At 40.4% G+C, this 27,971-nt stretch overlaps 1 protein-coding gene and 1 long non-coding RNA gene across 4 annotated transcripts in view; one reads left to right on the top strand and one right to left on the bottom strand.

Moving 5' to 3' along the window:
* Positions 1-1,196: 1,196 nt before the first annotated feature.
* On the bottom strand, positions 1,197-3,901 carry LOC129353199 (uncharacterized). The gene is made up of 3 exons (XR_008604990.1): positions 3,871-3,901; positions 3,511-3,630; positions 1,197-1,467 (listed from the first exon to the last, which is right to left on the bottom strand). It is a non-coding gene; the product is annotated as an uncharacterized LOC129353199 (long non-coding RNA).
* ano1a (anoctamin 1, calcium activated chloride channel a) overlaps positions 3,584-27,971 on the top strand; it is a 58,572-nt gene continuing 34,184 nt past the window's right edge. For 2 of the 3 annotated variants that reach the window (XM_055022428.1, XM_055022427.1), the window contains exons 1-3: positions 5,676-6,197; positions 19,162-19,316; positions 26,766-27,113. In XM_055022428.1, the coding sequence (XP_054878403.1) occupies positions 6,137-6,197; positions 19,162-19,316; positions 26,766-27,113 (564 nt within the window). In that variant the 5' untranslated portion in view covers positions 5,676-6,136. Of the gene's footprint in view, positions 3,644-5,675; positions 6,198-19,161; positions 19,317-26,765; positions 27,114-27,971 lie in introns of those variants that run through there. The other variant, XM_055022429.1, reaches the window with a different exon arrangement.

Below are 27,971 nucleotides of genomic sequence, written 5' to 3'. Positions count from 1 at the left end.
GCATTTGGACACGCCTGTTCACACAGGTAATCCCTTCCCTACAGTGTTTCTCTGGTCGTTACATGTAAAATTCCACAGTCATTTGACACCCACCCACTGCCGGCCAGCGGCGTCTGAGTATGGTAGATATTATGACAGCCCGTGTCTCCAGACGGGAGCCATGGGCTGTAGTTCAAACAACGTGATAGAGTTAGTGTAGTGACTATTTGGCTATAACTCAAATTCAAAAATCAAACAACTTAATCTGAATCTAATTCAAATAGTCACCTGATGCACCATGGATTCTGGCTTACACAGTCCAGATCAAGAAGGGTCAAAATGTAGTTCTTTGTTTTACTTCACAGTTCAGGTTCGGCAAAACAGCTGATTGACTGAAGTGACTGTCTGACTGATGACTGATTGGGTAGACTGGTAAAAAAAACCTTATGACCATCCACGTGCATCAGGAGCTGCCCAACACCTACCTATTTATGCTGTGAAACACCCATGTCCCAAACTGAAATTAATTAACTAACTAAGTGAATTACTAACGGAAAAACCTATTTTAAATGACAAATGAAACAAAAATTCTAATTATAAATCAACTAGAAAATAAGCAAATAAAAATGATCTAAATAATCTAAATTCTATGAATTAACTGAAAATGGAGAAATAGCTCCTACAGTTACCATGCATGGTTCATCTCCTACCTGGTGATGTTTAGTGAAGAGAACCGACTTGTAGTATTGCTGACAAAGCCAATAAGATGTTGTCAAGTGTTTCAAGGTAAATTCTCAATAAAGCTGAACATTTCCGATGTAAACTCATGGAGACTGAGAAAGGTGATGTCACTGAGTGATAGGGTCACACCAGCCATGTTTAGTCTACTTTAACTGGACTCTAGTTGTTTGCCTAGAAAGTCCAGTTTGTTTGTGGAGATGTGAATGCGCAATCAAACTTGGTCTTGGTTCGGTTGAAGTGAATTGTGACGCAGTTCAAGTGCCAATATGAATGCCAAGTGGACCAGAGACCACTCCAAAAGCAAAATGGACTATCGCGTAGGGGATTCTGGGTAAATATAACCAAAACAAATGTGAGAGTCTAGTGGTAGCTGGAGAAATGTCAAAGACAAAAGTGAAATCCTCTAACTGCTTGAATCTGACACTGCTTCATTTTTGTATACATTTATTGAAGAAGGAAGTTATAATCAGTGTCTTTTTCAATGTAAATTCCTTCAGTTGTTCTTGTTGCAATGCCACCGCAGGTGAGAGTGGGAACAGATTGCTCAAAGGGGTCGCTTGATTTGGTATAATGCAGAGTGAAAGAGAACCACAGCAGCTGAAAATGTTCCAACTTTGGACCCATTCTATTAAGTGGAAGCAGAAAGTATCAAGGCTAAACCCAGCTGTCTGTTGCAGTTCCTGGGCTTACAGGGAACTAGTTCTTGGCTGAGTCATCACAGGTGTTGGAGAATCTGACCAGCAGTGTCTAAAAGAACAGAAAGAAACATCTCAATGCATGTTTTGGAAAATCCATGTGATATATTGGGAAAGGTGAACAGCATAAGTGACCACATGGAGGTTGACTTCAACACATGACCAGGAAGCCTTTTGAAACCTAAACTCCAATCAGCATCAGTCTCAACTAAGAATCTCCACTATGTGCTGGTAATGTCAAATGTAACCAGGTCTAGGGTGAGTGATAACACTGCAACTCTTCTTCTGACTCTGCATGTCAACTGACTCTAGATGTCCTGGCTCCAAAGGAAAAGGCTGCTGCACAGTGTGTGAGAATAACAGTAGAAATGTTGATGTGGGAAGAAAAATTCTGGAAAGGTCTGGAGAACCTTAGTGGGTTTAGTCCAGCCTACATGTCTCTAAGTCAAATCATTCCATTCTGGATCTAGTTCTGTCACATCATACTTGAGAGGGGGATACATTTGTCAGCAGCTTGGTGCTGACAGAATACCAGGAAGTGTGGTGGGAGGCAGTGTCTGCATATCTTTCTTCTGTTTATGCAGCTTCCTCCTAATAATGGTGGTTCTTCACTATTGTTAATGTCAACTTCATTCTAAAAAACATGAGATTTTATCCAAATGCTTGTTAGAATGGTGCTTAGCAGCAACTTTAAAGAGTAGTCTTGAGGCAGAGAAATAGTGCAGACCAACCAGGAGTTTAATCTCCAACATTTAACATATAGACATTCCTGCTTACAACAGCAATGGGTCTCAGCAGCAACCCACACCTACCAACCTGCAATGTGGCCAACATGCAGGCTTTTATAGTCCCTGGCTGCTCCAATTAACAAACCCACAGAGAAACAGGGTAGGACAAAATATATAAACTTGACAAAACAACCAAATCTTCATATTAACAAACACTCTTGATTTTTAAACAGCCATTTCAAAAATACCTTTCTATAAATATGAATCCAATCATTAAACTTCTTAAATGCATAGTTCTATTGCTTCCCCTATTCCACCTGCTCTGGTCTCTTCAGGAACCTTTAAAATGTGCTCAGGCCCCAAGGGAATCGTTTATCCTGAACACTCTGCAGAGGAAGAGACAGCAGTAAGCCACATCTTCACAAACATGTCAATGCATTTCAAACAGTTACAAGATCCATCCATTTGTTTATTTTATTTTAACAGGACACCATCAGTTCCACCTGAGATGCCACTGCATAAAAACTCAATAAGTACTTCAATCTGTATCTGTCTCTTTTATCATTCACCACATATTTTAAGTGTTTCTCTGCCAAGTAATGAAGACCTTCGTTACAATGCTGTTAGTATGTTTTTGATGAGGGAATCAAATTACAGCACAAATAAAGCTCAAAAAAGTTGGTTTCAAAACAGAAATTGATGATTATTCATGTTCTTATTTTCACCCACATTCAAAAACAGAAGAGATCATATCATTCCTAACTGGTTGCCAGTTTGTGATGGACTTATGAAACCATCCACCCAGCGACAATTTTTGGATGGATGGATGGATGGATGGATGGATAATATTGTATATTTGTTTTATTATCATTGTCATCTTTAATTCCAGTTTTATAATTTAAAACCTGATTTTAGTGACATCTAAATGGAAGGGGATGTAAAAATACTGCTGTTTGAAAAATATTTTTTCCTCCTTCACCTAGTGAAGCCATTCTGTCCGAACCACAGGACCAAAGTTTGCTCTGAAATTCTTTGTCTCACTGAATGACTTTAGTGATGATGTTTTTTCCAACTGGAAAATTACCCAGCAGTCTACTACAAGTCCACACATGTTGTCATGGGATTGTTGCAAGGAGGCTGTATTGTTTATCAGGTAGTAAGGTGGGAACCATGTGTCGGTTTCTCAGATCATGTTTCTCAGATAATTCCTGTTTCCCAAAAGGAAAACAATAAATACTGCCACACCAATAATCCTTTATGAGCTGGTTTGGGTTAATAAAGGGATTTTTCCTGGCTCCCAGTCATCCAGCAGCCCGGGCCCTGTACCCCATCCCCTATGACGTAACCCCCCTAATGACCTGACTTACCTGGGCAGGCGAGTGGGCGGAGTCTTTCCTGTGGATACCAGAAGTGCTTCCTCCTCCACCTTGTCTATGAACAGGTGAGCACAGGTGAGAGGGGGAGTCCTGCGTTCACCTTCAGCGCACCTGAGGACAGAAGGTAAATATCTGGAGCTTCTTCTTCTTCCGTCTCTTTTACCTTCTTATTGTGTTTTAGATAATCGTGTCGGCTGGACAGACTCCTCACTTTATTCTGCCAGTTAATTATTTTTGAAAGATGTTTTGGATCGTCTGTGCTGCGCACTAATTGCGTCACGATTGCACTATGTCACCTTGTAAATGAAGCGACTGTACATGCCGGTGGCTTTGTGGGACGCGATCACTGACCTGAGCAGGTGTTGAAGTTTTGGATCCACCATCATCCGAGCGCCGCTGGGCGCCCCCTGCTGGCGCACCACGGCTACAGCTCAAGCCGCCTTCATGTGCAATAGGAAACCAGGCTTACGACCCCAGTCTTCAGTAGATTGCCTCTCCTCTCACAGTTCAGTCGCGCGCCTTGTTTCCTTTTCATGTGACTGGATAAGGATTTTTAGGAAAGAACGTTCTGTCTATCAAAGAGAGAGAGAAAAAATCCAAACCAGCGCTCTGTTGAACTATGACTACTGGTAAATCTGAATAATTGAATTAATAAACAGGGATTCTGTGGGGAAAGCAATCATTTTTATAGCCGCTCAGAAATTCTTCCTTCAACTCTCTTCACTTCACAAAGTGATATCTGGTTTGTACCAGAGAGAGGATACGACAATACAGAACATGATGTCCATCGATTTCCTGTCCCCATGTAATCCTGTCCCACAGTTGGGCTATTTTAACCAGCAGGGGTTTGGTTGCTGCTTAGTTGATATAAGCAGACCAATTGCAGGCAACTGTGACTACGAAGAGTTTCTACTGGAATCATAAAACTGAGGGTTGATTCCGGCTTCCTTCCAACACATCAGATTGCCTCTGATCTGAGTGGCAGTGTGTGAATGTGACTGATGAAAAGAGTTTCAGTTGATCAGTATGACTATGAAAAATACATCTGACCTTTAAGCGTTTTTACGTATCGTAAGGTTTGATTTAATGTTTGTAGAAGCTGGTGAAGAGCGTCTGGTCCTGCTTTGCATGCACACAGCTTGCTTCTAGCCTGGGGAAGAGCCAGTCCTTCAACGCTCAGAGTGAAACATTCTGCAATTATTCCTTAGAGGAATTTGAAGTTTACACTTAAACTCAAATGCTTAGAAAATGTCTTTAGCCTGAGAGGAATCCACAACTTAATTATTCAACTTCCATTGAATAATGTAAGTGGAATAATTACAATGACAGCCAATGAGCCCAGATGTGTGTTGTCTTATTTTATTGTAGCTCACAATAAAACAGGAGACAGGATTTTCTAAGGAAGATGCTCTGAACTCTGAGGAGATTCAGTCATTATTTTTTTGCATTTGACTTTGTGGAGGTTGATGGTGTGACTGGTTACTGCTGCTCCCAGCAACAGGGGTTGACTGTGGGTTTTATAAGCATTCCAGTCCAAAAAACTATCATGGCATGTTGAGTCAATATATTAAACTACTTACAATTTTACCCCAACAACTTCAGCACTGCATTTTATTTTTTAATCCCAAGAGGAAGCCTGTTGTTTTCTATCAGTTGGAAGTTTTTAAATTAAATAAAACAGTGAGAAGTTCAAGTCTTCCTGGATCCTGTGTCTGATCACAGTGCTGGTCAGTTTCTCATGGTCCAGGATGGGAGGAAACAGTCAAACAGACTCACACCAAACGCTGTGAAGCTGGATCTGTGTTGGCTGACCGGGATATGAAGTGATCATTTAATTGAACATATTTTAAGTGTTTTAAGGTTAGATTTTGTTGTGATCCAATGCTAAATTAATAAACGAAATCTGACTGAATTTTAATGAAATACATCATGTTTAATTCTTATATTCAGGGATGGAGAGTTATTTCTTGCTCATGAAGGAGTTCCTTTATGCCCTAACCCTTCTGCTCTCTGCTTCTTTATTTGACATAAATTTATTTTTAAATGAATAACTCAGGATATGTAGAGTGACATTCCGCGCTTTTGGGAGACATTATCTGACGTGTGAACAGTTTCACATGAACTGAGACGCTGGCGCCTCACAGCTCCGTCGTTCCTCATTTCTCCCTTGGGAATTGAATGCAACACGTTTTAAGAGCGTTTCGGCACGATTTTCGTGGCGCTTCCCAGCGCAGTGTCAGTGCAGCAGCAGTGTCAGCAAATGTAGATTTAAGGAACAGCGTCCTTTCATGCGGTTAGGAGGCGTGTTAGCCCGGATGCCCGCATCCTGACAGATAATGCCATCCGGGCGCGTTTCCCTGAGCCACGCATCATTCCCACTGGCCGTCTGGAGATATGCAGCCTGCTGTGTTTAGATGCTGCCTCTCTGTCATTAATTGAAGCTTGTGGTGAAATCAAGCAGCAACTGGTTCCTCGGTTGTCTCCGCTCCGAGCTCCCGAATAGATGGGACGCTGTCCATGCAGCGTCTCCACGCTGCAGCGCTGAGGACTGGATGCTGCTGCAGAGAGCCGCTGACCTGTTGGGGAGTCTTCTCTCCAGCCAGTCCTCCTAACCCCAATGGAGCAGCAAGAGGAACAGGTTGGGGGTTTGTCCCACCATGGCAGTAGCCAGGAACTCGGTAAGATGATTTCCCTTCATTTGCTGAGAAAAAAAAAAAAATTAGGTGCATATTTTTGACCTTACTGTCCATTTGTCTGATTTTACAAGACTCAATGTTTCTGCTGCAAAACTGCCCAACTCCCATCACATTGTAATGGTTTTCTAGCCACGGTTTGGTCTAAACCCTGTGGTTTGTCTGCTGGAACCAGAAGTGAAAGTAAGCCAGTCCGATAAGATAATGTCCGACCGACCAGCTCACTCAGCTGGCCTGGGACCACCTGGGGACTCCCCTGGAGAAGCTGGAAGCAATGGCTGGGAAGAGGGAAGTCTGGGCCTCCCAGCTGAGGTTGATACCCACTTGAGCCCAGATAAGTGGAAGAAGATGGATGGATGGTTTGCACTTTGCTTTCAGAGATACAGAGAGAAAATACAAAAAGTTATTAACAATTGTTGTCATTGTATCTAAAACAAGAATTTAAAACTCTTTCCACCCATGGCTAGACCTGGATTCAGTTGAGTTGAATCCAGGTCTTAGTCCTGAAGGGAAACAGTAGAGCTCTCATTTCCCAACTGTCTTCAGAATTATTCTTCATGTTTGGAGCAAATGCATGGCTTTGAATGACAGGCCACATATTTTCATGAGTAAATAATGTCATTAGCTTGTTGTCATACAGACCAGACACCCAGGAGAGAAGTTGGAGTGATTTGATGCAGACAGGTTTTTCCACTCCGCCTCCTGTTCGGTCTGATTTTATTTTTTCACCCTGTGCTACTGTGCAGTTAACACAGATTCAACAAAAATACACAAACACATTTCCCTCACTGTCTAAAGATAAATCAGTAATTTTAGGTAAGTTAGAATCAGCAAAATTGTTTCTACTTGATAAATGCCACATTAATGAGAATATGTCAGATTAAGTTATTATCATCATCAGAAGCTTATATCCAGAATGATCCTTGTCTCTTCCAACAAAGAGCCCAGATGATGATGATGATGTTGGTCATGCTTTGGAAACTTCTGACGGAAACTTGAAACTTTGGAACTCAATCGCAGGACAAAAGCCAAAGATGCTGCTCAAGCTATTAGGACAGTGAAACATGTTCTTACTGACAGACTTTTGGGAACACTATGCTAACTGTGAAGTGTGGCAGCATCATGTTGTGGGACCGTTTAGCTGCTGGAGGAACTGGTCCACTTCATAAAATAGATCATGAGGAAGGAGTATTGTGTAGAAATATAGTAACATTTAAAGACATCAGGAAGTTGATACTCAGGTCCAACTTCTAACTTCAGGCGCCTGTCTGCATGGTGCTGGTATGTGAAAGTAACTTTCTGGCACATTACAAAGCAGACACACCCCTTGTGGTCAGAGTCTGGTCCTGCAGATACCCTCTGTCTGTTTCCACCAGCCCACAGTGATCCCTCTTTCATCCTGTGTGCTTTCTGTCTAGTCTCCTCCATTTGGACTCTGTGTTTCTGACCATTGCAGATGAATCTCTGCAGCATGACATCTTCATGGCAGTAAGCAGATAGAGCAATGGTTGTATTTATTCATCAGAGCAATAAGGAAGGAACAGATTTTTGTTTTTGCTTGTTTTTTATTTTTGTTTTTTTTAACCTATATTGATCAGGACCTGTTTCGTCAAAATACCTGGTTATTGTAGTTCAGGTAAATGGAGCCAGTGTGTTATCTGATGGCATGGCCATGATAGCTGCTAACTTCTTATTTTTCTTGCTGTGAGTGAACGTTAAACTCGTTGCTGCGTCTCTACGAATCTGCCATGATGTCTGGGAGATAGCATGAAACCTGCAGCATTTTGTTTCTTTGGATGATGTTCGAGATGGAAGGAAGTTTGAGTGGCACAGACTGCATGGAATGATTGAAATGCATCCGTGTAACATATTGAAATGCTATACAGAGTAAATTCTGGTACATTTTGCTTGAAAAATCAAATGTATTATTATTATGTCTGAATATTCTGGCAATAATTTCCTTTTCTTAGATTAAACAGTCAAAAATTATCCAGATTGTAATTTATGGATTGATGGTCCATAAAAACTTTATCTGCATATAATACAACCCCAAATCATATTTCCATATAACACTTTATTTTATTTTTTTGCATCATATTTAGATATTTAAACCAGCCATATTTAATAGATAATAGGCCAATATGGCCGAAATCACAACATAAACATTTTATAGTGGTTGAAAGCAATAATTATTGATTAGTCTTTTATTTTAAATATTTGAAATACTGTCAAACTGGTGGCATGCTTTTCATGTTTTATCCAGTTTTAACTCCACACTGTTGTGTTTTTTATTTCAAAGCAGTCATGAGGTGTGATGGCGAAACCTGAAACTGCTGCTGCTTATTGAGCAGGTTGTTGCTAGGTAACCAAAGTGAGTGATTTAGTTATTGCCACTAACCTTTCTTTGCTGGTTGTTAGAGGTTCAGTGGCTGAAGTCTTTCCTCTGCCTCCATCCCCCACGATGCTGTGTGATTCTGTATTCTGAATTATTGAAAATTTGATAAGCTATATTATCGATTGATATTCATCATATATCTATTGTGATATATATTGTTGTTGATTTATTGTCCATCCCTAGTAGAAACACAGGAGCTTATTTATCTGTTATACCAGTTCATTTATAATCTGGTGAAATATACAGAAAGTTAATTAAATATTACATAAGAATGATTCAACCTGAAAAAAACAGATCTGTTGTGGTGTCATTGATGTAGAAAATGACATGTAGCACATAAAGGCTGCTTCGTCAAACATGATCCAACTTGCCATGTGACATCAAGCACATCTTCTCAGGAATTTGCATCAGATTACGTCTCTGTCATGGCTGCTGCACAGATCCACCCAGGCAGGATCCTGTCTGAGCAAGTGACACATTACAAAGGGATGTTGACTTAAAAAAAATACTGTAACTCTAAACTCTAAAGAACATCAACTTAAAAAAATATATATCTTTTTGTGCCTTTATTCCCGCTTTTAGTATCTGCTTAATAGGAGCTGCCTTAAACAAAAAACCTCTAAAGTGGTCAGAGTAAAATTTGTCATTTGCTCATATCTCAAAAGCAAAACCTTTGCTGACTTGAACATTTCCTCCGATAAAGGGAGAGTGTTTCAGGTGCAGCAGCACTGAAAACTATTCCAACCCCAGTGGAAGTTTGGCTACTTGACACGATACGGACATACAGCTGTTTGTAACACAGCAGCTTCACACGACCAATGTCAAATTTAGTTCAAAAATATTTTATTCCAAAGGCACGTTAAATATTGTTGAAATTCATATCATTCAAGTATCTTCAGAGTGCCTGTGGATGGTGACTTTGTGGAAAGGAAGGATCTCCAGTAGCAGTCAGTATACCAACAAAACGAGAAGGCCTCTAACTGAAGACTGTTGCTGTATGTTGTGACATGTGAGGAACATTGGACTCTGGGATATGATCCTTGACCATCATGATGGAGGGAAGAGTTGCTCTGAACTTCCTCCATATCTCTCTCTCTGGTCCTGCTCTGTTTCCACGAAGCCTCAAATTTAACGCCTCTGGAATTTGGGGTCAAAGTTCAGGTTTAAATTCAGCTTTTGAGATGATGATCAGCTGTTCCCATTTGTAAAAATGATGTGTAAATATATGCTGTTGCTATATTTACACATCAAATGTTTTGCTTAATTTTTTTTTTTACTCAGAAAGTAAAAAAGTAAAAACAAAAATCCTTCTGATGTGATCCAGGAGGGAACACACCAGAGGAAAAACTGTCCACACTTGCAACGCCTCAACCAAAAAACTATAAACAAAAACAACAAATGTTTCATAATTTCAGGATCCTCTATCCTTTCTGACTAAATTGAATTGAATTTGTTCACAACCATATAAATTAAATTATATAGTGCCAATTCACAACAGATCTTGTCTCAAGGTACTTTGCAAAAAGGAAAATTCAAGTTCGTTGTTCCTTTTATGCTTCTGGGTCAGGAGGTGCTTGTTGCGCAGATCTGCTCATTAGTTCAGATGTGGGTGCATGAATGGACATTTGTGTGTGCACACACATACACACGCAGGTATGCCACTCTGTAGCACTTCTCAGCAGGTGAAGGAAATCTGGCCCAATCAGCAGCACCATCAACTCAGGTATATAAGGAATCCACTAACCACTTTACTGGTTTTGCAACAGAGCTGAGGAAGGCAAACACAGCCTCCAAAGCAGCATTTCATGGGAAAGGACTTAGAAGGACTACCGGTAAGCCACTAACTGGGCTCAATTGAATGTAATTTGACTGTAGTTTTACATTTGAGAAATGAAATGAAGAATTTATTGAAGTAACAGTTTGCACTGCTAGTTTATAGTTTGGTTCCACTAAATGTATGTTAAGATATCTAATGTAAAAAACCTTATGTCCTAAGGAAAAAAAAAAAAAAAAAAAAAAACTGTAACTCTGAAGTGTGATTTGTTTGATTTGTTTGATTCAAATTCAACCAGACATGAAATTTAATAATTTAATATTGTGAATTTAAGGTTAAAAAATTTAATTAATCATTAAGATAAATTATTAACTTTGAACCAAATGTCTAAAATGTATGTTAAAATATTTTGTATGTGTTTGTAGGTTTTTCACCTGTTCTGTGCATTGGTTCTCACTCATTGGTGAAAATAAAAAGGATTGAGTGAATTCCTGAAGTTCAAGTCCTCCTTTTCAAGTGTAGGAAACCATGAAATTATAAGACACTTGACAGTGAAAAACCGCCCCAATTAGAGAGAATTCCATTCTGCAACCAGAGACTGAAATCTGCTATCTGTCTTCCAACGGAGGAAAATGGCTGAACTAAAGTCCCTGGATGACCTCAAAGCAGAGAGGACAACAGTTAAAAGACTTTTCTCCCGTTTTGCAAATAACATTATGAGGACCTACATGGAGATGTCTAAGGAGGATCTGGAGGAAAACTACAAGAAGCTTACACTGGAGAGCTCCAAAGTTATGGAGGCAAATGAGGATGTGGAGGCTGCTTACATGGCTGAGAGCAAAGCAACTGCAGCTGAGGAGCTGAGTAATCTTCTGAAAGCTGACATAGAGAAGACGGAGAAAGAATGTGAACAAAAGCTTAAAGAAGCTAAACTCCTTATCCGAGAGACAATGTGGACCACATATGGAGAAAAGGAACTGTCCCTGGCTCTACAAGTTGCAGAGGATGTGTGCAAGAATGTTTCTTCCATCGGGCCAGATACAACTCTGGAGGCATATGAGTTTATGCTCACTCATTTGGAGAAATTGATCCAGAAGGCGAAGGAAGCACACCAAAATTGGAACTATTGGGCCCCACCTGCCGAGAAAAAGGATTTCAACTACCGTGTAAGGGAGCTAGAGGTGTGCCTCCCTCGGCTGGTATCCCAGAAGGCTGTCTTTATTGAAGCAGCAAGGAAGAAGGACAACACTGAGGAAAAAGCCTTAATCCACAGTCTAACTCCAATAGCTGCTATAAAACTGAAAGCCACAGCTTTACCAAAGTTTGGTGGAAATAAACGAGACTATTACAGATGGAGAAAAGAATGGGAGGCTCTCCAGAAGCAAGGTGAACCATCTGGTTCGAAAGAAGTAAGGAAATTTCAATTGCTTGATAGTCTCGATGAGAAATTGGCTAAGGATTTACGCCTGTCAACATACAATTCATCAGACGAGATCTTCAGAGTCCTGGACAATCGGTTTGGGAACAAAGCTACCATTGCTCTTGAGATTATCGAAGAATTACAAGCAATCCCACCAGTGAGAAATGGTCAACCTCGGCGAATAATAGAACTCATCCAAGCTTTGGAGAAGGCTCTTAGTGACTTAAATGATCTAGGAAATGTAGATGCCATAAAGAATCCACTGGTGACTAAATCCATAGAGAGTAAGCTTCCAGAAACTTTAAAGAAAGACTGGCTCACCCATAATGCAACTGAGAAAGACACCACGAGGTACCAGAATTACTTTGACAAGCTTATGGTGTTTCTTAGATCACAAGAATCCATATATGAACAACTAGATCAACTGAAAGATCTTGTTGAACCCATCAGAGAGAAATCCAAGTTCTTAAAATGTTCCAGAACCAAGACAACCACGCAGAGCAGTGATACATCAGGCTGCATTGTTTGTGGCGATCCAAAGCACAGGAAGAAACTGTATTTCTGCAGAAGGTTTAGGATCAATCTAAAGCCATCAGATAAGAGGGATATAGTACGGCAGCTTGGTGCCTGCAAGAAATGCCTTGAACTCCATAATGGTGACTACTGTAAGAAAACTGATTACCTGTGCAAGAACCCAGAGTGTAAAGACCAACACCACTTTCTTCTCTGCTTACTCGCTAGGCCGCAGTCCCAAAGAACACCTAAATCTGGTTCAGAGAAAGTGGAGGGCAAAAGACATACTGAAGCCCAGGAAGAGTTTCTTTCTAAACTCCCACCTGAGCTGGCTCAGCAATGTAAAGATGCCTTCTGCAATGTTGTGTCAAGGGCACACAACTCCACTATTACTAAGACAGGCCTTCTAGAGGAGGATGACTTAAATGAGTATCCAGTTATCCTGATGATTCTTAATGTTACAGCAAATGATGGACAAAGAATTGGAACCCTCATTGACCTGGCATCAGACACAAACTACATTACACATAAAGCTGCAAGTAAGTTGAATCTTAGAAGTGAAGATGTAACACTTGTAGTCAATGGTGTTGGAGGGATGCAGGTGTCTGTTGAAACAAAGCGCTATCTCCTTAAGATACGTGTCAATACTCCAAGAGGGACTCTCAAATCGCATCAGCTGATCTGCTATGGGCTTGACAAGATTGCAGAAGTTCATAGACATGTCCCTGCCACAAAGCTACAGAGGATTTTTCCAGATGTCTCCTTAAAAGACCTTACAAGACCTAAAGAGATACAGCTCCTGATTAGCCACAAAGAAGGTCAACTTGTACCTCAAAAAGTTCGCTCTGTCGGGGACCTGGTGTTATGGGATGGACCACTCGGCAAGACGGTTGGAGGCACACATCCAGACCTCTTTGAAGAAGTTACCTTAATGGCCCATACATCAGAGACACATTTTGCAAGATCAATGAGGACTGCAGCAGTCAAGTACAGTGAACTCACCTGCAAATCTTCAGTTTCCAGTCAGTCTCCTACGCATCCTTTCATCCGATCCAATGCAGCCACTACCAGCAAAGACTTTCTGAAGTGGTGGGAATGGGAAAGCATCGGAGCAGCCTGCGTACCAAAATGTGGAGGATGTCGCTGCGGGAATTGCCAACCCGGAGGGAAGGAAATGTCCTTGGCTGAGGAAAAAGAGATGGAGACGGTGAGAAGTGGCTTGACATATGTGAATGGTGACCACCACACTCCTGAACCACACTGGCATGCCAAATATCCATGGACTGAAGATTTGACTTCTCTCCCCGACAATAGGAAAGCAGTAGAAACTACATTCCTCAGGACTGAAAAACAGTTGGCAAAGGATCCAGAGTGGAGATTGGCCTATGCTTCACAAGTCCATGAAATGGTCGATCGCAAAGCTGCAGTGAAACTGTCTAAAGAAGTTCTACAAAGTTGGACCGGGCCAGTGTGGTATATAAGTCATCTGATTGCACTAAATCCGCATTCCATATCCACTCCAGTGAGGCTAGTGTGGAACAGCAGCCAGAAGTACAAAGGTCTGAGTTTGAATGACATGTTGATTAAAGGTCCTGATGTCTTAAATCCGATCAGAGCCGTCCTCCTGAGGTTCCGAGCTGGTGTCTTCGCTGCCCTTGGTGACATCCAAAAAATGTACAACTCTGTGTGGTTAGAAGAGAAAGAGGTTCATCTGCACAGGTTTTTGTGGCGTGACAGTGAGGATGCTGAAATAGAAGATTTTGCTATAACAAGGGTCAATATCGGAGATAAACCTGCTGGCTGTATAGCACAAGTTGCTATGCGGGAGACTGCCAGCCTACCCCCATTCACACAATTCATAGAAGAGAAACGTGTGCTGGAAGAAGATGTCTATGTCGATGACATCTTGACATCTCATAACAACCTTGACCACCTGAAATCTTGCATCCAACATCGAGCAGATCCTTAAAGCTGGAGGATTTTTCATGAAGCCCTGGGTCTACTCTAGTCAAAGTGAGAGGCAGGAGTCAAGAGAAGGTAACATGGAGGGAAAGACTATGATCTTGCCTAACCAGCTCACTAAAAAGGATAACAAAGCCCGGTCTGGGTTACACTGTTGAAGATGACAAGCTGCATGTCATGGTTGCAGTGAATTTTTCCAAGAGGAAGAAGAAAATGCGCCTTGGTCAGGACCTGATAAGAGAAGAGGTAAGAGGACAAACCCCAAATCCTCTTACCAGAAGAGAACTGTTAAGTCAAGTCTCTGCTCTCTATGATCCACTTGGCCTTGTGACTCCTGCAAAGCAGAAAGGAGCAATTCTGGTTCGAAGGGCTTTTCAGGAAGCAAAGCTAATGTATTGCACAAAAGATACATGGGATGCTGCTCTGTCCGAAGAACTCAGAGAGGATGCCGTAAAGCTGCTAGAAGAATATGCTGACCTGAGCCAACTCAGATTCATCAGATCCCTGACACCACCAGACCCACATGCAGGTCCAATTGGCATCACATTTTCTGATGGCAGTGAGCATGCATATGGTGCTGTGTTGTACCTGCGTTGGGAATGCACTGATGGTGTCAGTGTGAGGTTGGTTGAGTCTAAGGCCAAGCTGACTCCTCTTAACCGTAATGGTGACCCCGTGAAAGCGGAGGTATGTGGAGCAGTCTTTGCAGCCCGGCTAAAGACTTATTTCCAGAAACATTGCCGAATCAAAGTTGAGAAGTGGTTCCATCTCGTTGACAGTCAAACTGTCTTGGGTGCAATACAGCGAGAGAGTTATGGATATCAGACCTTCTTTGCTAACCGGGTTGGAGAGATCCAGAGCAGCACTAATGTCCAAGACTGGTGGTGGATTCCAGGATCAGCAAATATTGCAGATGTTATCACCAGAGGAGCAAGTCCTGCTTACTTAACCGAAAACTCAGAGTGGCAGTTGGGTGCAAGTTTCCTTCAACTTCCTGAAAGTGAGTGGCCAAAGAAATCTGCAAATGATGTCGCTGTGCAAGCAAGAGACAATGTTATAAAAATACAGAAGAAAACATTTGTTGCTGTACTTACCCGAAGTCAGCAGAAAGAACAAAATTCAATCAGAGTCCAGCATAAATTGATCATCTCGAGGAGGCCACCTGCAGCTGCAGTAATCCAGCAACTAGTGGACGTGAGGGACTTCAGCAGTTTGAGGAAGCTGATAGGAGTAGTTGCATGGATTTGGAGAGCAGCAAAAAAGTTCCTGCATGTCAAGGTCACAGATAAAGAAAAGTGGGAGGTGGTCCCTTTATCTGGTGTCATTACAGTTGGCGAAAGAGAAGATGTGTTCAGAGATCTATGCCTGGCAGCACAAGAAGGTGTACAATTTCCAACCACAACGACTGATAGACTGGTTGTCTACAAAGATGGAAAAAGTGGGCTCTTGATGTGTGGTGGCAGAGTTCAGACTTTTAAGGAGGACCACAGAGCCGTTCCTCTGTTGCCTTTCCAATCTTGGATCTCCACCTTCTAGCCCGAGCAGCACACAGTGAAGGACATGATGGAGTAGCAGGAACTTTGTTGTGTATGCGGAAGAAAGCATGGGTCATCAGAGGACGAATCATTGCCAGAAAAGTTGTCGATGAGTGTGTATTGTGCAAAAAGGTGAGAGTGAAAACCTGTCAACAAATAATGGGGGATCTGCCTGAAGAAAGGTCTAGTCCAAGTGCACCATTTCAGTTCATATCTGTTGATTTGTTTGGCCCTTACCAAGTGAAAGATGACGTCAAGAAAAGAGTAAGCATGAAAGTTTGGGGGGTGTTGTTCTGCTGTATGTCAAGTAGAGCCATTCATGTTGAACTGGCAAACACACTATCTACAGAGAGCTTCATACTTGCCTACCAGAGGTTTACGTCCATCAGAGGTCATCCCCAGAAGGTGTGGTCTGACCCAGGTACGAACTTTATTGGGGCAAAACCCATTCTGCAAGAAATGTATGCTTACCTGAGTCAGCAAGACAAATTCTCACTTGAAGAGTATGCTGCAAAAAATGGGACTCACTGGACATGGAAAATTCTTCCAGCCGATTCACCACATCGCAACGGCGCAGCTGAAGCTGCTGTCAAGATAATCAAAAGAGCGTTTCAAAGTCTTGGCAGAGTGAAAGGCCTTACCTTTAGTGAGTTTCTTACGACGGTTAAGATAGCTGCCAATCTAGCCAACGAAAGACCTATTGATGCTAGAGTACAGAGCCATGAAGATCGAATCCAGTACATCACTCCAAACACCCTGTTGCTTGGTCGAGCTACACAAAGTGGAGATTTCAAGACATTTGACTATACCACTTATCCTTTTAAAAGGCTCCGAGAAATACAAACTCAAGTTGACTACTTTTGGAGGTCCTGGAGTCAACTTGCAGGCCCCAACTTGTTTGTCCGTAGCAAGTGGCATACTGCTGAAAGAAATGTTGCCATTGGTGATGTGGTCTGGCTCTGCGACCAAAATGCGCTAAGGGGGCAATTCAAGATGGGTAGAGTTGTTGCTGTGAATCCTGATTGCAAGGGCATAGTCCGGGATGTTTATGTGAAAGTGTCTCCAAGTGGGTATAGTTCGGGAAACACACCAAAACCTCCTGAGAAATGTTCTGGATTGGTGAAGGAGGTTCAGGGCATCATACTCCATCGGGACGTCCGGCGCCTTGTAGTGCTCATCCCAGCAGAAGACCAAGTAGAGGGAACCAGCTCGCTTAAAGGAGAAAAATGCGATCTTCTCAGGTAAAACCTTGCAAGATCGAGTGGGAGGTGTTGCGCAGATCTGCTCATTAGTTCAGATGTGGGTGCATGAATGGACATTTGTGTGTGCACACACATACACACGCAGGTATGCCACTCTGCAGCACTTCTCAGCAGGTGAAGGAAATCTGGCCCAATCAGCAGCACCATCAACTCAGGTATATAAGGAATCCACTAACCACTTTACTGGTTTTGCAACAGAGCTGAGGAAGGCAAACACAGCCTCCAAAGCAGCATTTCATGGGAAAGGACTTAGAAGGACTACCGGTAAGCCACTAACTGGGCTCAATTGAATGTAATTTGACTGTAGTTTTACATTTGAGAAATGAAATGAAGAATTTATTGAAGTAACAGTTTGCACTGCTAGTTTATAGTTTGGTTCCACTAAATGTATGTTAAGATATCTAATGTAAAAAACCTTATGTCCTAAGGAAAAAAAAAAAAAAAAAAAAAACTGTAACTCTGAAGTGTGATTTGTTTGATTTGTTTGATTCAAATTCAACCAGACATGAAATTTAATAATTTAATATTGTGAATTTAAGGTTAAAAAATTTAATTAATCATTAAGATAAATTATTAACTTTGAACCAAATGTCTAAAATGTATGTTAAAATATTTTGTATGTGTTTTTGTAGGTTTTCACCTGTTCTGTGCATTGGTTCTCACTCATTGGTGAAAATAAAAAGGATTGAGTGAATTCCTGAAGTTCAAGTCCTCCTTTTCAAGTGTAGGAAACCATGAAATTATAAGACACTTGACAGTGCTTGAGTTTGAACAATAAGGCCTTCGGCACTTACTTTAACTTTTACTTTGGAAAAGAAAACCTCAGTGGTGGGTACAGACACCATGCCATAAGATTCCTACTGGGAACATCCTTTTCAGATTTTTCACCTTGTTTGGTTGCATCAGGTTGCATAAGACCCCTCTCTCTCTTCCTTTGAATATCTTCATCTTCTGAAGAGGTCTTACAGGGTCAGATATATATATCTTGACTGTTAATGACCACAGTCAAGAATCATCACCAGGGGTAGAAACCACAAGAATGCCCAGCGTTACTGTAGATGCTGACGGCTGTGTGACGGTCTGTATTACAGCAAGTTTGTTAGGTATTAGATGATAGCACAGTCATGTCCAACTGTGCTGTCATCAGTCGGACAGATAATGTTAGTAAATAACGTGGAAATTTCCCAATGCTTCCACACATCTAAGTCTTCCAAATGTTGAGGTATGGAATTGTTTCCAGAACTGATCCCAGGTCGTGGTCTGGGATAAACAGCTTCTGTGAGTAAGGTGCAGAAAATACTCTTGATTATAACGGGGGGTTGGGAATCTTCTTGAGACAGTGTAGTTAATCTAATCCAAGCTTTTTGTGCCATGTCATTCAGACATGAGAGCATGGACTACTAAAGACATGGAATTATTAGGATAGCCCCAACTTAGCCAATGAGCACAACTGATTTATCAAAGCATAAACCCTTTCAGATTTGCTGTGGTATCTGATGTAAAACATTTGGTCTATTAGTGTTGAGATTAGACTTCATTAGTCAGCAGATGCATGATTAGGTTGAAGTCTGGATGATTTGAAGTTGAGACAACACCCCAAACTCATTAGTCTGTTCATCAAGCCGTTCTTAAAGCCTCTTTATTATGTGGCAGCTATCGTTAAGAAACAAGACACTACTGGTTGCAGGGGGGAAGAGAAGTACCTATTCATTGGGGATTTAAAGAGTAAAAAGTGTCAGCAGCAACGTTCAGCTGGATAGCTTTGGATATCCAGCTATTAGCTATTAGCTGTTAGCGACAACACCACCAATTGGCCCAGTATACCTACTACTTCATTGTCTGGTTTTGCAAAACCACATTAAACACCATTTTTCTACTATTTATCCTTGTACATCATGCTGATTTACAAATAAAGACATATTTTGCAAATGTGTAAAATATCATATTCATGTCACATTTTGGTTTGTGGAAGTCTTTTTCAGTCTTAAACTGAGGAGACCAGGAAGCTATGATTTGACTTCTTGTCTTCTCCACCTGCACAATTATTTTTTTTATCATTTCTAAATTCATTGTTTGTCCTTCTGCTAGGTTCTCCACCCATCTCCCCTTTTGAGCCCGGAGAAAGCTCTCAGCAGGAGGAAGGTACAGTGATGAGGAGGAGTGAGAACTACCTACCAGTCCCTGGTGAGGACAAAAACCTGGATGGTGACTTCAATGGGAAGACCACGAATGATGAGTCCGTGGTAAGACTCTTCTGGAATCCTGCAGACCAGGAGTTTAACTCTGGAGGGTTTCAGGCTCATCTAGAAGGGAAGTGTACCAAGTTAGGACTGCATCTTGTGTTGGACTTCAGGTGTAAAGTTTGGGTAAACAGAATTGTCTGTGGGGCTTGATAGGCTTAGAGAGTGTGAGATAATTAGAATGAAAACAAATTTAATAATGATTCATGTCAAAGACATTCAGCATGCATTGCTGTGCAGAAAACATTGCTTCAGAGTAGTTTCTTTAATATTTAATTTTTCCTGCCCTGTATATTGATGCAAAATCTGTCTGTGATACAATCTGTTTTGCACATTAATACCAGAATAAAACTAAACTTGAGCTCAGACATCTCTAGGACTTTTCTGTAGTTCACTGTTATTCTGCTACTGTTTACTCACTGGTGGAAACTAGAAATTATGTAGCTGAAAATGCACTGGCTCAAAGTGAAGGCCTGTTTCCAGCTGTAAATCTATCTGTTCAACTAAAATGAAGGCAGCTTTCTTTTCAGCTTGTTGGGTATGACATTAAAATGTTAGACATGAGTATTTTTGATCCTGAAGAAAGAGGCTTACGGTACCAGATAAAATTGCACAGATGTTTCTCTGTCAGTGAGACTTTTGGATTATCTAATGTGACCTGGTCACATTCACAGCTGCTGTTTTAAAATGATCATTAATGTATGTTTTGATGAATGAACTGTTGCAAAGTGTGGTAGCTTTTACCTCATTACAAAATCTCCACATATCAATAGTGATAAATAGACCATTCATATATTGAATAGTGAGAGAACCAGAGAAACTAGTCAGGTATTAGAGTTTTCTTGGTAGAGGAATATAATACAACTTGCAGATATTCAACTATCCCTCATATTTCAAGCGAAAATATATCACAGGCAGAACTATTGTAATGACATGTTGCTTCCTCTTTGTAATGGAGACTAACTTGTATTATTTCTTCTTTTTCTGTAACCATCAGACTCCTGAAATGATATCATTTTCCAAGCCCCATAAACACACAGCTTTGCAGCTGTGTGTAATTCAACTGTGTGCTTTGCAGCTGTGTGTTTATGGGGCTTGGAAATGTAAAATTACAGGAAATGTAAAATTCTAAACATAAAGTAACACATTTTTAAAACTGCAAGGAGCTTCAATGAGCCATTGATTTAGCCATCGATCACCCAATGACAAAAAGTAGTCCCATTCTGTCAAACTAAACCTGAGACGGTTTGATGCCAGATGATCTTAATGTATGCTGTACAGAGATCCAGAAAGACCAAGACAAGTTTCTGATGGTTAAGATTTCTAACATTTGACTGAGACTACCTTGATAGAATTCTTGCTGGGGTTTGGTACAAAGCAGATTTGTTTAATCAAAGAGGTGTACTATTATTGGATTTATTAAATGGCCTTTACTAAATATGCTAGATTATTTATAGTCCTTCTTACTGACACCTTCAGATGAGGCTTTTTTAAGTGTAGTTTGGTATAAACAGTTCTGTGGAAAATGATCTGAGCAAAGACAAAATATTTATTATCGGTGTCATGTGAGGTGGAACATAATGGAAGAGCATTCATCAATGGGAGAACACAAAATTCAGATTTCACTCTCAAAATGCTTTTTTGTCTTTTTGTGGCCCTATTCTTCTTTCATTCAATATACCCAACATTTTTCTGTACAATACAGAATTCGACGACTAAAAATAAAATGAATGCAGGAGCGTTTCTAAAGGCACAGGAGAAATAAACAAGCCACCCATACTGGCACCACATCCTGTTTATTTACTCAGAAATGATACATTCAGAATGTCAGAATTACAAAATTACATAAACAGACTTTTCAGTGTTAAGGCATCATTTTGATAAAGTTGATGTGTGTTATTACAGAGGCTTTGGAAATTTATACATTTCTTATTAATTATTTATTCAGACTGCTGGAGCAACAGGGGGACAATGGGTAACAGCAGCTTTGATTATAGTGTGATATGATATGAAATGATGATGACGTTGACAATCCCAATGTCTGAGTGATGCACATACATCGGGCCAGAGGGAGCTGGAGGGGAATAATCAGGGAGTTTAAAAAACACACACAGCTTTGAGTAGAACCACTAGCCTCTTTATTAGGTACATTTTGCTAGAGCTGCTTGGAACAACCTTTGCCTTCAGCAGAGCTTTCATTTTGGGTCTTAAATTCAACAGGAGATCAGAGTGGGCTATCTCTCTTTAATATATTCTTCTCTAACTTACATTTCTGTAATTCAGAAATGTCCTTCTAACTTCCAGAAAGACATTTGTCCTACTTCACATGTAGCATTTGGTTTGGGTATTATTTGTAAGGATTATTGTTTCAGGTTGCTCTGCAAAGTGTTCGTCTCTCAGAGAGGGACTTTTTCACAGTCAGGTGTTTTCGCCATCTTGCTGAATTGAGGTTGAAATTTTAGGCCAATAATTAAATAATTGTGCAGCTACCACAGAACTCTAATACCTTCTAGTATTCTAACTCTTCAGTGTTTGGACCGCAACAACTCATACACACACTCAAGGTAAGGCATCCTTATCAAATTCATTTCTATACAGAAAGCAGGTGGGTTTAGTGGGAAACCAGAACACACTTGTGACGATAGAAACTTGGGTCATTACTGGTCATTATTTGTTCTCTAAATGTGCTCTGAGCAACATGTTCTGTTAGAACTGACACACACACTCAGGTCCTGTTAACATGCTTCCTAAGTGGACAGCTGTGAGCCTACAAACACATTGGATTAGCTGTTTGTTTTGACTTGTTATGTTTGACAGATGTATTGTCAGTGTTACTGAGCCGGATGCATACATCAGCTCCTGGTAAAAATGTTCTGATTTCATATGCGTACCATGACAGCTGCAGCTTCCACGTTATTTCAGAGATGCTGTGAAATGCAGCAGGGAGCCGGAAACTGTTGAGCTGATTGTGGCTTAGAAGCATTTGTTTGTGTGTGTTGTTCACATATGTGGGGGAGGTTCTGTGTGTGTGGAAGCCCGAAGGATAGGAGAGGCTCATTTCCTGACAGCTCGGTGAGAAAGGCTCTCCTACTGCATACACCACAAGATCCTCATCTGCCCTGTGAGATGTGGCCTGTGACCTTCGCAGCTATGACTACTTCCTGTTTAGAAAGGGCTGAATTTGCGTGTGAATCTGTGTACATCATACAAATGCAGGACAAGCACACAAGCTTCTCATCGGGTAGTAATGGTAATTACAAAAACACAGCCACAGGAAGTTTGTGTCTTCAGAAGCATTTTTTTTTTATGGTCATCATGAATGTCTGCTCTTTCAATGCTGGTTTAGATTTTATTGCAGGTCCACCACCTGAGTTCCTCAGCCTCAGCATACTGACTCACCTGTGGAGGACTTCTATTGAAAACCCATCATCACTTCACAGCAGGGAACATTTATGACTTTTGGACTATAGGGCTGGGTGATATGGTTGAAAAGTGGATCGTGACATAAACATTTCATATCAGTCAAATTATTATTATTGATTAATTGTTTTGTTTTGAATAACCAAACTGCTGATGTGGTATTTCCTCTTTGGTCCACAATTTCCTCTTAAGCAGTTATGAGGGATGGTGGTGAAACAGGAAACTGTTCCCTCAGACTCAGCCGCAGTGTGTGTGTGTTCTGTGAACCATGTGCACTGTATGAGGGTTGAGATTTTATAGTCACTGTATGAGGGTTGAGATTTTATAGTCACTGTATGAGGGTTGAGATTTTATAGTCACTGTATGAGGGTTGAGATTTTGTAGTCACTGTATGAGGGTTGAGATTTTATAGTCACTGTATGAGGGTTGAGATTTTGTAGTCACTGTATGAGGGTTGAGATTTTATAGTCACTGTATGAGGGTTGAGATTTTGTAGTCACTGTATGAGGGTTGAGATTTTATAGTCACTGTATGAGGGTTGAGATTTTATAGTCACTGTATGAGGGTTGAGATTTTATAGTCACTGTATGAGGGTTGAGATTTTATAGTCACTGTATAAGGGTTGAGATTTTATAGTCACTGTATGAGGGTTGAGATTTTATAGTCACTGTATGAGGGTTGAGATTTTATAGTCACTGTATGAGGGTTGAGATTTTATAGTCACTGTATGAGGGTTGAGATTTTGTAGTCACTGTATGAGGGTTGAGATTTTATAGTCACTGTATGAGGGTTGAGATTTTGTAGTCACTGTATGAGGGTTGAGATTTTATAGTCACTGTATGAGGGTTGAGATTTTATAGTCACTGTATGAGGGTTGAGATTTTATAGTCACTGTATGAGGGTTGAGATTTTATAGTCACTGTATGAGGGTTGAGATTTTATAGTCACTGTATGAGGGTTGAGATTTTGTAGTCACTGTATGAGGGTTGAGATTTTATAGGTAAATGTAGTTTACCTACATTTCTTTTGAGAAATTTTTTTATTTCTCACAATCTGAATAGACACTAGAATGTGTGATGAGCATGTTTGTGCTTTGCCCAGTTTTCTCCACCAAGGCAGCCACCACATCAACTCGTGCTACACAAAGAGCGGAAGCTGTCCCTGTGACTGATTGTGCTGACTCAACATTATCAGCTCAGTGTCACATTATAAACAATGATTATGCGTTTGTACAGGTTGACCTTTGTTGACCTTTGTGCAGATGTGACCTGCTGAAGTCTGCCTCCAGTTCACACAAGGAGTGAAGGATGACAAAGTATGTTGGGGACAACATAAAACTGTTACTTGTTGCTCAACAAGTTGTTGATAGGTAACAGATGAGCGAGAGTTAGTTGATGCCACCCTCCTTTCTTGGCTGGATGTGCAGCTAAAGCCTTTCTTCTGATCCAGAAGGCTTTGCCCCTCTGAATCAGAGTTCCTGAAATTATCGACTTTTTATGCAATATTGTCTGTTGTCTACAATAATCACTATCATTTTATCTTCCTACCTTATTGTTTACACAAACAGAGCCCTAATATTAAAAATGTCACAAATTCAAAATCATCTTTGATCATTTAGCACCGCTAGATTCAGATTGCCAAGATAAGCCACCATTAATGGGGTTTTGAGTTTAACTGCTGTGCTTCAGTTTCTAACTAAATAATGCATCTATCAACACAAGATGAGGTGATGTTCAGTATTAGGATCACAAGTCTGCACATTAGGAAAACCCAAGAATCACCATTTTATTTTACATGAATGGAGTCGATGTTTAGAAACAAATTGGTTTTTCAGAAATTGTTGTCTGTATGATGATCCAGTTTTTAACAAGTCACTACATTGAAGTTCTCTTGCTTGTTAACTCTTGGGTGGTCCTAATTCTAAAGAACTATTGAAAATGCTCCCTTTTGCATTGTTTTTGTAAAACAGTGTGATTAGGAACATGAGTGCATGAGCCTGTTCTGTTTGGACCATTTTAAGTGTTTCAGATTTTGAAGCAGAGAAGATTAAATTCTGTTCTATCTCAACAAAATCTGAAGCAAATCTGAAGCGTCGTTTTGAAACACTCCAACACCAACTTCAGCATCACTGGCAGCTATCGCCTGGCTGACTGTGGGATCCTCACAAATCTTGTTTCTCACTCTGTGTTTTGTTTTTTTGTTCGTTTTTTTTATTATTATTGCAGTAAAGCAGGTAGTAACACCAATGTAAGGGTTTTAAACTGCATAGTTCTAACAAGTTTCCAAATAGTTACACTCCTTCGTACCTGGCACTCAGTTACCAGGCAATGTCACATTCTGACTGCAGCTAAAGAATGTTTTGCCAGACTGTCTTCACTTTAGAGAGAAATGTCTCGGACCTGGAACCCAACCCCCCAAAGACTGCTTTGGTAGAAATTTGTGCAAACCATCTGCCATCAAATTAATAACTGTACTTTAACTGTTTGAGTCTCGAATAACTTGGCATACAGAGAGGTTAGTGGTCGGGCTCACAGGTCCTGTGATGATAAAATGAGCCAACAAGCTACCTTGTTTCCTACTGTAATTATTCTCATTTCATAATGATGGAGTCAACAGACATTGGAAATTGCTTGCAACAGTTTGAATTTGTGTTACATGTAATAGCTCACCAAAGCATCAAGCTAATAAAACCTCTGATTTAATAAAAATGTTTAATACTTGTAGGTTAATCCATGAATTTGATGGACAGGGTTTATTTGCTAATTAACTTTCCTTTATGGAGTTTGATCACTGCTTTCTTTTAATAATAATTAAAAAAAAACATAATGTTGATTTTTTATAATTTTACAAGGGTTTGGTGTAACCCTATTTAAATTGACTTTCATGAGTTAACTTCTAAAAGTTAGTCTGAAATTTTAATTATTTGCATTACGAGAATTTCTTTTTCCTGAAGGCAATCAGTTTTTAACAAACCGAGATGTTCTGCATAGTTTCAGGTGATCCAGTGATGCAAGAGTGATCTGAGCTGGAAACAGCTGAAACTTCCACTCACCAACGTCACATTCTGCTGCATCAGTCACCTCTAAATCATGTTGGGTTTTCATTTGAAAGGAATTAGGCACCTGTCTGTTCAACCAACATCCTTCATGTTCACCACATAGAGAACATACATGATGGTTCAGATGAAACAATAGATGAAGTTAAGAACCATGTCAAAATCTGTTTCACTTCCCTCCATCCCAACAGATTCTTCCGCTTCTTCATAATTTAAGATGAAACTATTAAGGGAACTACCACAGGAACATGTTTAGAACATATTATTCACAGTGTTCCACTTGCTGAGTGTTGTAGCAAATGTGGGGGAATACACACTACCTTTGAACATTTTGACTTGTTTACTTGCAACTTGAGCATAACTGAACTTGGACAAAAAAATGGCAGATTCACAAAACTGATTAGCTGAAAGTCATGTCCTTATTTAGCAGTTCCACAGCAAATGGGGTGATTATGAAGAGAGAAAATTATAGGCAATAGAGAACAAAGAGACTGAAAAATATTACCCACAAAGTTTATAAAGATAAACTTTAATCTTCCTGGAAAGAATACATTTATAATTCTTTCACTCTTAGATACTTGAAGTATACAACATACATATTTAAGGGCTAAAAAAGTGAATTTTGCATGATATGTCATGCTGGTGTTTGTCTTGAAGTTTTTTCTAGAATTTTATTGAAATCTGACCTATATCATCTCGAGCAGTCCACATTAGCCGGGCAATTCAGATTTTGTTTGAAGGTTTTTTCCAACTGTCAACAGTTGCTGAACATGCGCTGATTTAGAGAAGTTAGAAAAATTAGGAAGAGGGTATTATATGAATTTTCATTCAATCTCTTCCTATTTCATGTTTTGTGTGAGATCAAAATGAAGGTAAGTTTGTGAGTGTGATGGCTGTTAACTTGTTTTACTTTGTTGTTATTAAATAACACTTTTGCTGAATGTGTCTCTGATATTCAGCCTCTGTCCTCTTTCCAGCCAATGAAAACTCTCTATGCGAGCGATGGCTCGCTCCTGCATCCGCCCCTTGGTCCGTACTTCTCTGATGGACAGCGGCGTGTGGATTATGTTCTGACCTACAGCATCCAGAAGCCCAGCGCTGTCCGGCGCCAGTCATCCAAGCTGAGTGACAATGGCCTCTTCCATCGGCTTCGGCGCATCCTGAGCTCCAGGAGTAGCCGAGCGCCGCTGCACCCAAAGGAAGACCCAGAAGTTGCAGCCACAGAACAACAAGCTAATCATCATGAGGATGACAAGCGCTTCAAGCGGGAGGAGTTTGAGCAAAACCTTCAGGAGATGGGCCTGGAGCTGGAGAAGGACGAAGGGGTGAGAGTGGTTCAGCTTGCATGTAATGGGATATGTTTTTATTATATTTTTAAATGTTCGTAGATGAAGTACTTGTTTCACTGGTAGATTTTTTTCACCTATGAGAAAAATGACTTCCAGTAAGTAAACAAATCTACCAGTGGAACTAGAAGTTTTTTTGTATATTTAAAAAATATTTGCTGGAAACAAGTTTGTATACCTTGCTGAAAAGTTATTTTTATGTTAGTTTTGTCCTTTTTCATGTATGCAAGGATATTTGCACTAGAAACTAGATAAATACTTGATAAGATTTTGTGTTTTTGCCGTGTAAGGAGGGCTGCTGCTGCCAGACAGACATTTTGATGAGTATAACATAATGATGATCATTTCTGCATTCCAATTTTCTTCAGTATAAATTGGCTTTCTGGACTGTTTTCATCATGGGCAACATATGCTCTATAGATCAGATTTATCACCTGCTGTTGCTTCCTCAGGATGGATTAAACTCTTTGCTCCCACAAAGACATGGACGCTGCTACCAGCTTTGTTGTGGAATTCTGAATAAAACAATGTTTTATATTTCAGAATGACTCCCGTTGATATTTCTGAGATTTTACAATGAGTCATTTGTTGCTGCAAAAAGTGTGTTGTCTTGTCAAGATTAATATATCTTGTCATAGGCTGTGGTCCTATTTTACACATGGAAATCAAAACCAAAATTGGACCTTCAACTATGTTAACAGTAACACCAAAATATTAGGAAATGAGTTTCCAAAAACAAGCAGAAGAATTAGGAGCTGAACATCAGTAATGATCATCCCAGCTGAAAAGCAGAAATCCACCATGACAGGAAGATCAGCCATGCAGGACATCTGAGTA

Source organism: Poeciliopsis prolifica, unplaced genomic scaffold, assembly GCF_027474105.1.
Source record: "Poeciliopsis prolifica strain line A6 unplaced genomic scaffold, Auburn_PproV2 SCAFFOLD086, whole genome shotgun sequence".
Taxonomy (NCBI): Eukaryota; Metazoa; Chordata; class Actinopteri; order Cyprinodontiformes; family Poeciliidae; genus Poeciliopsis; species Poeciliopsis prolifica.
The sequence above is the reverse complement of the archived record's forward strand: the minus strand, read 5'-3'. Positions and strand labels throughout refer to the sequence as shown.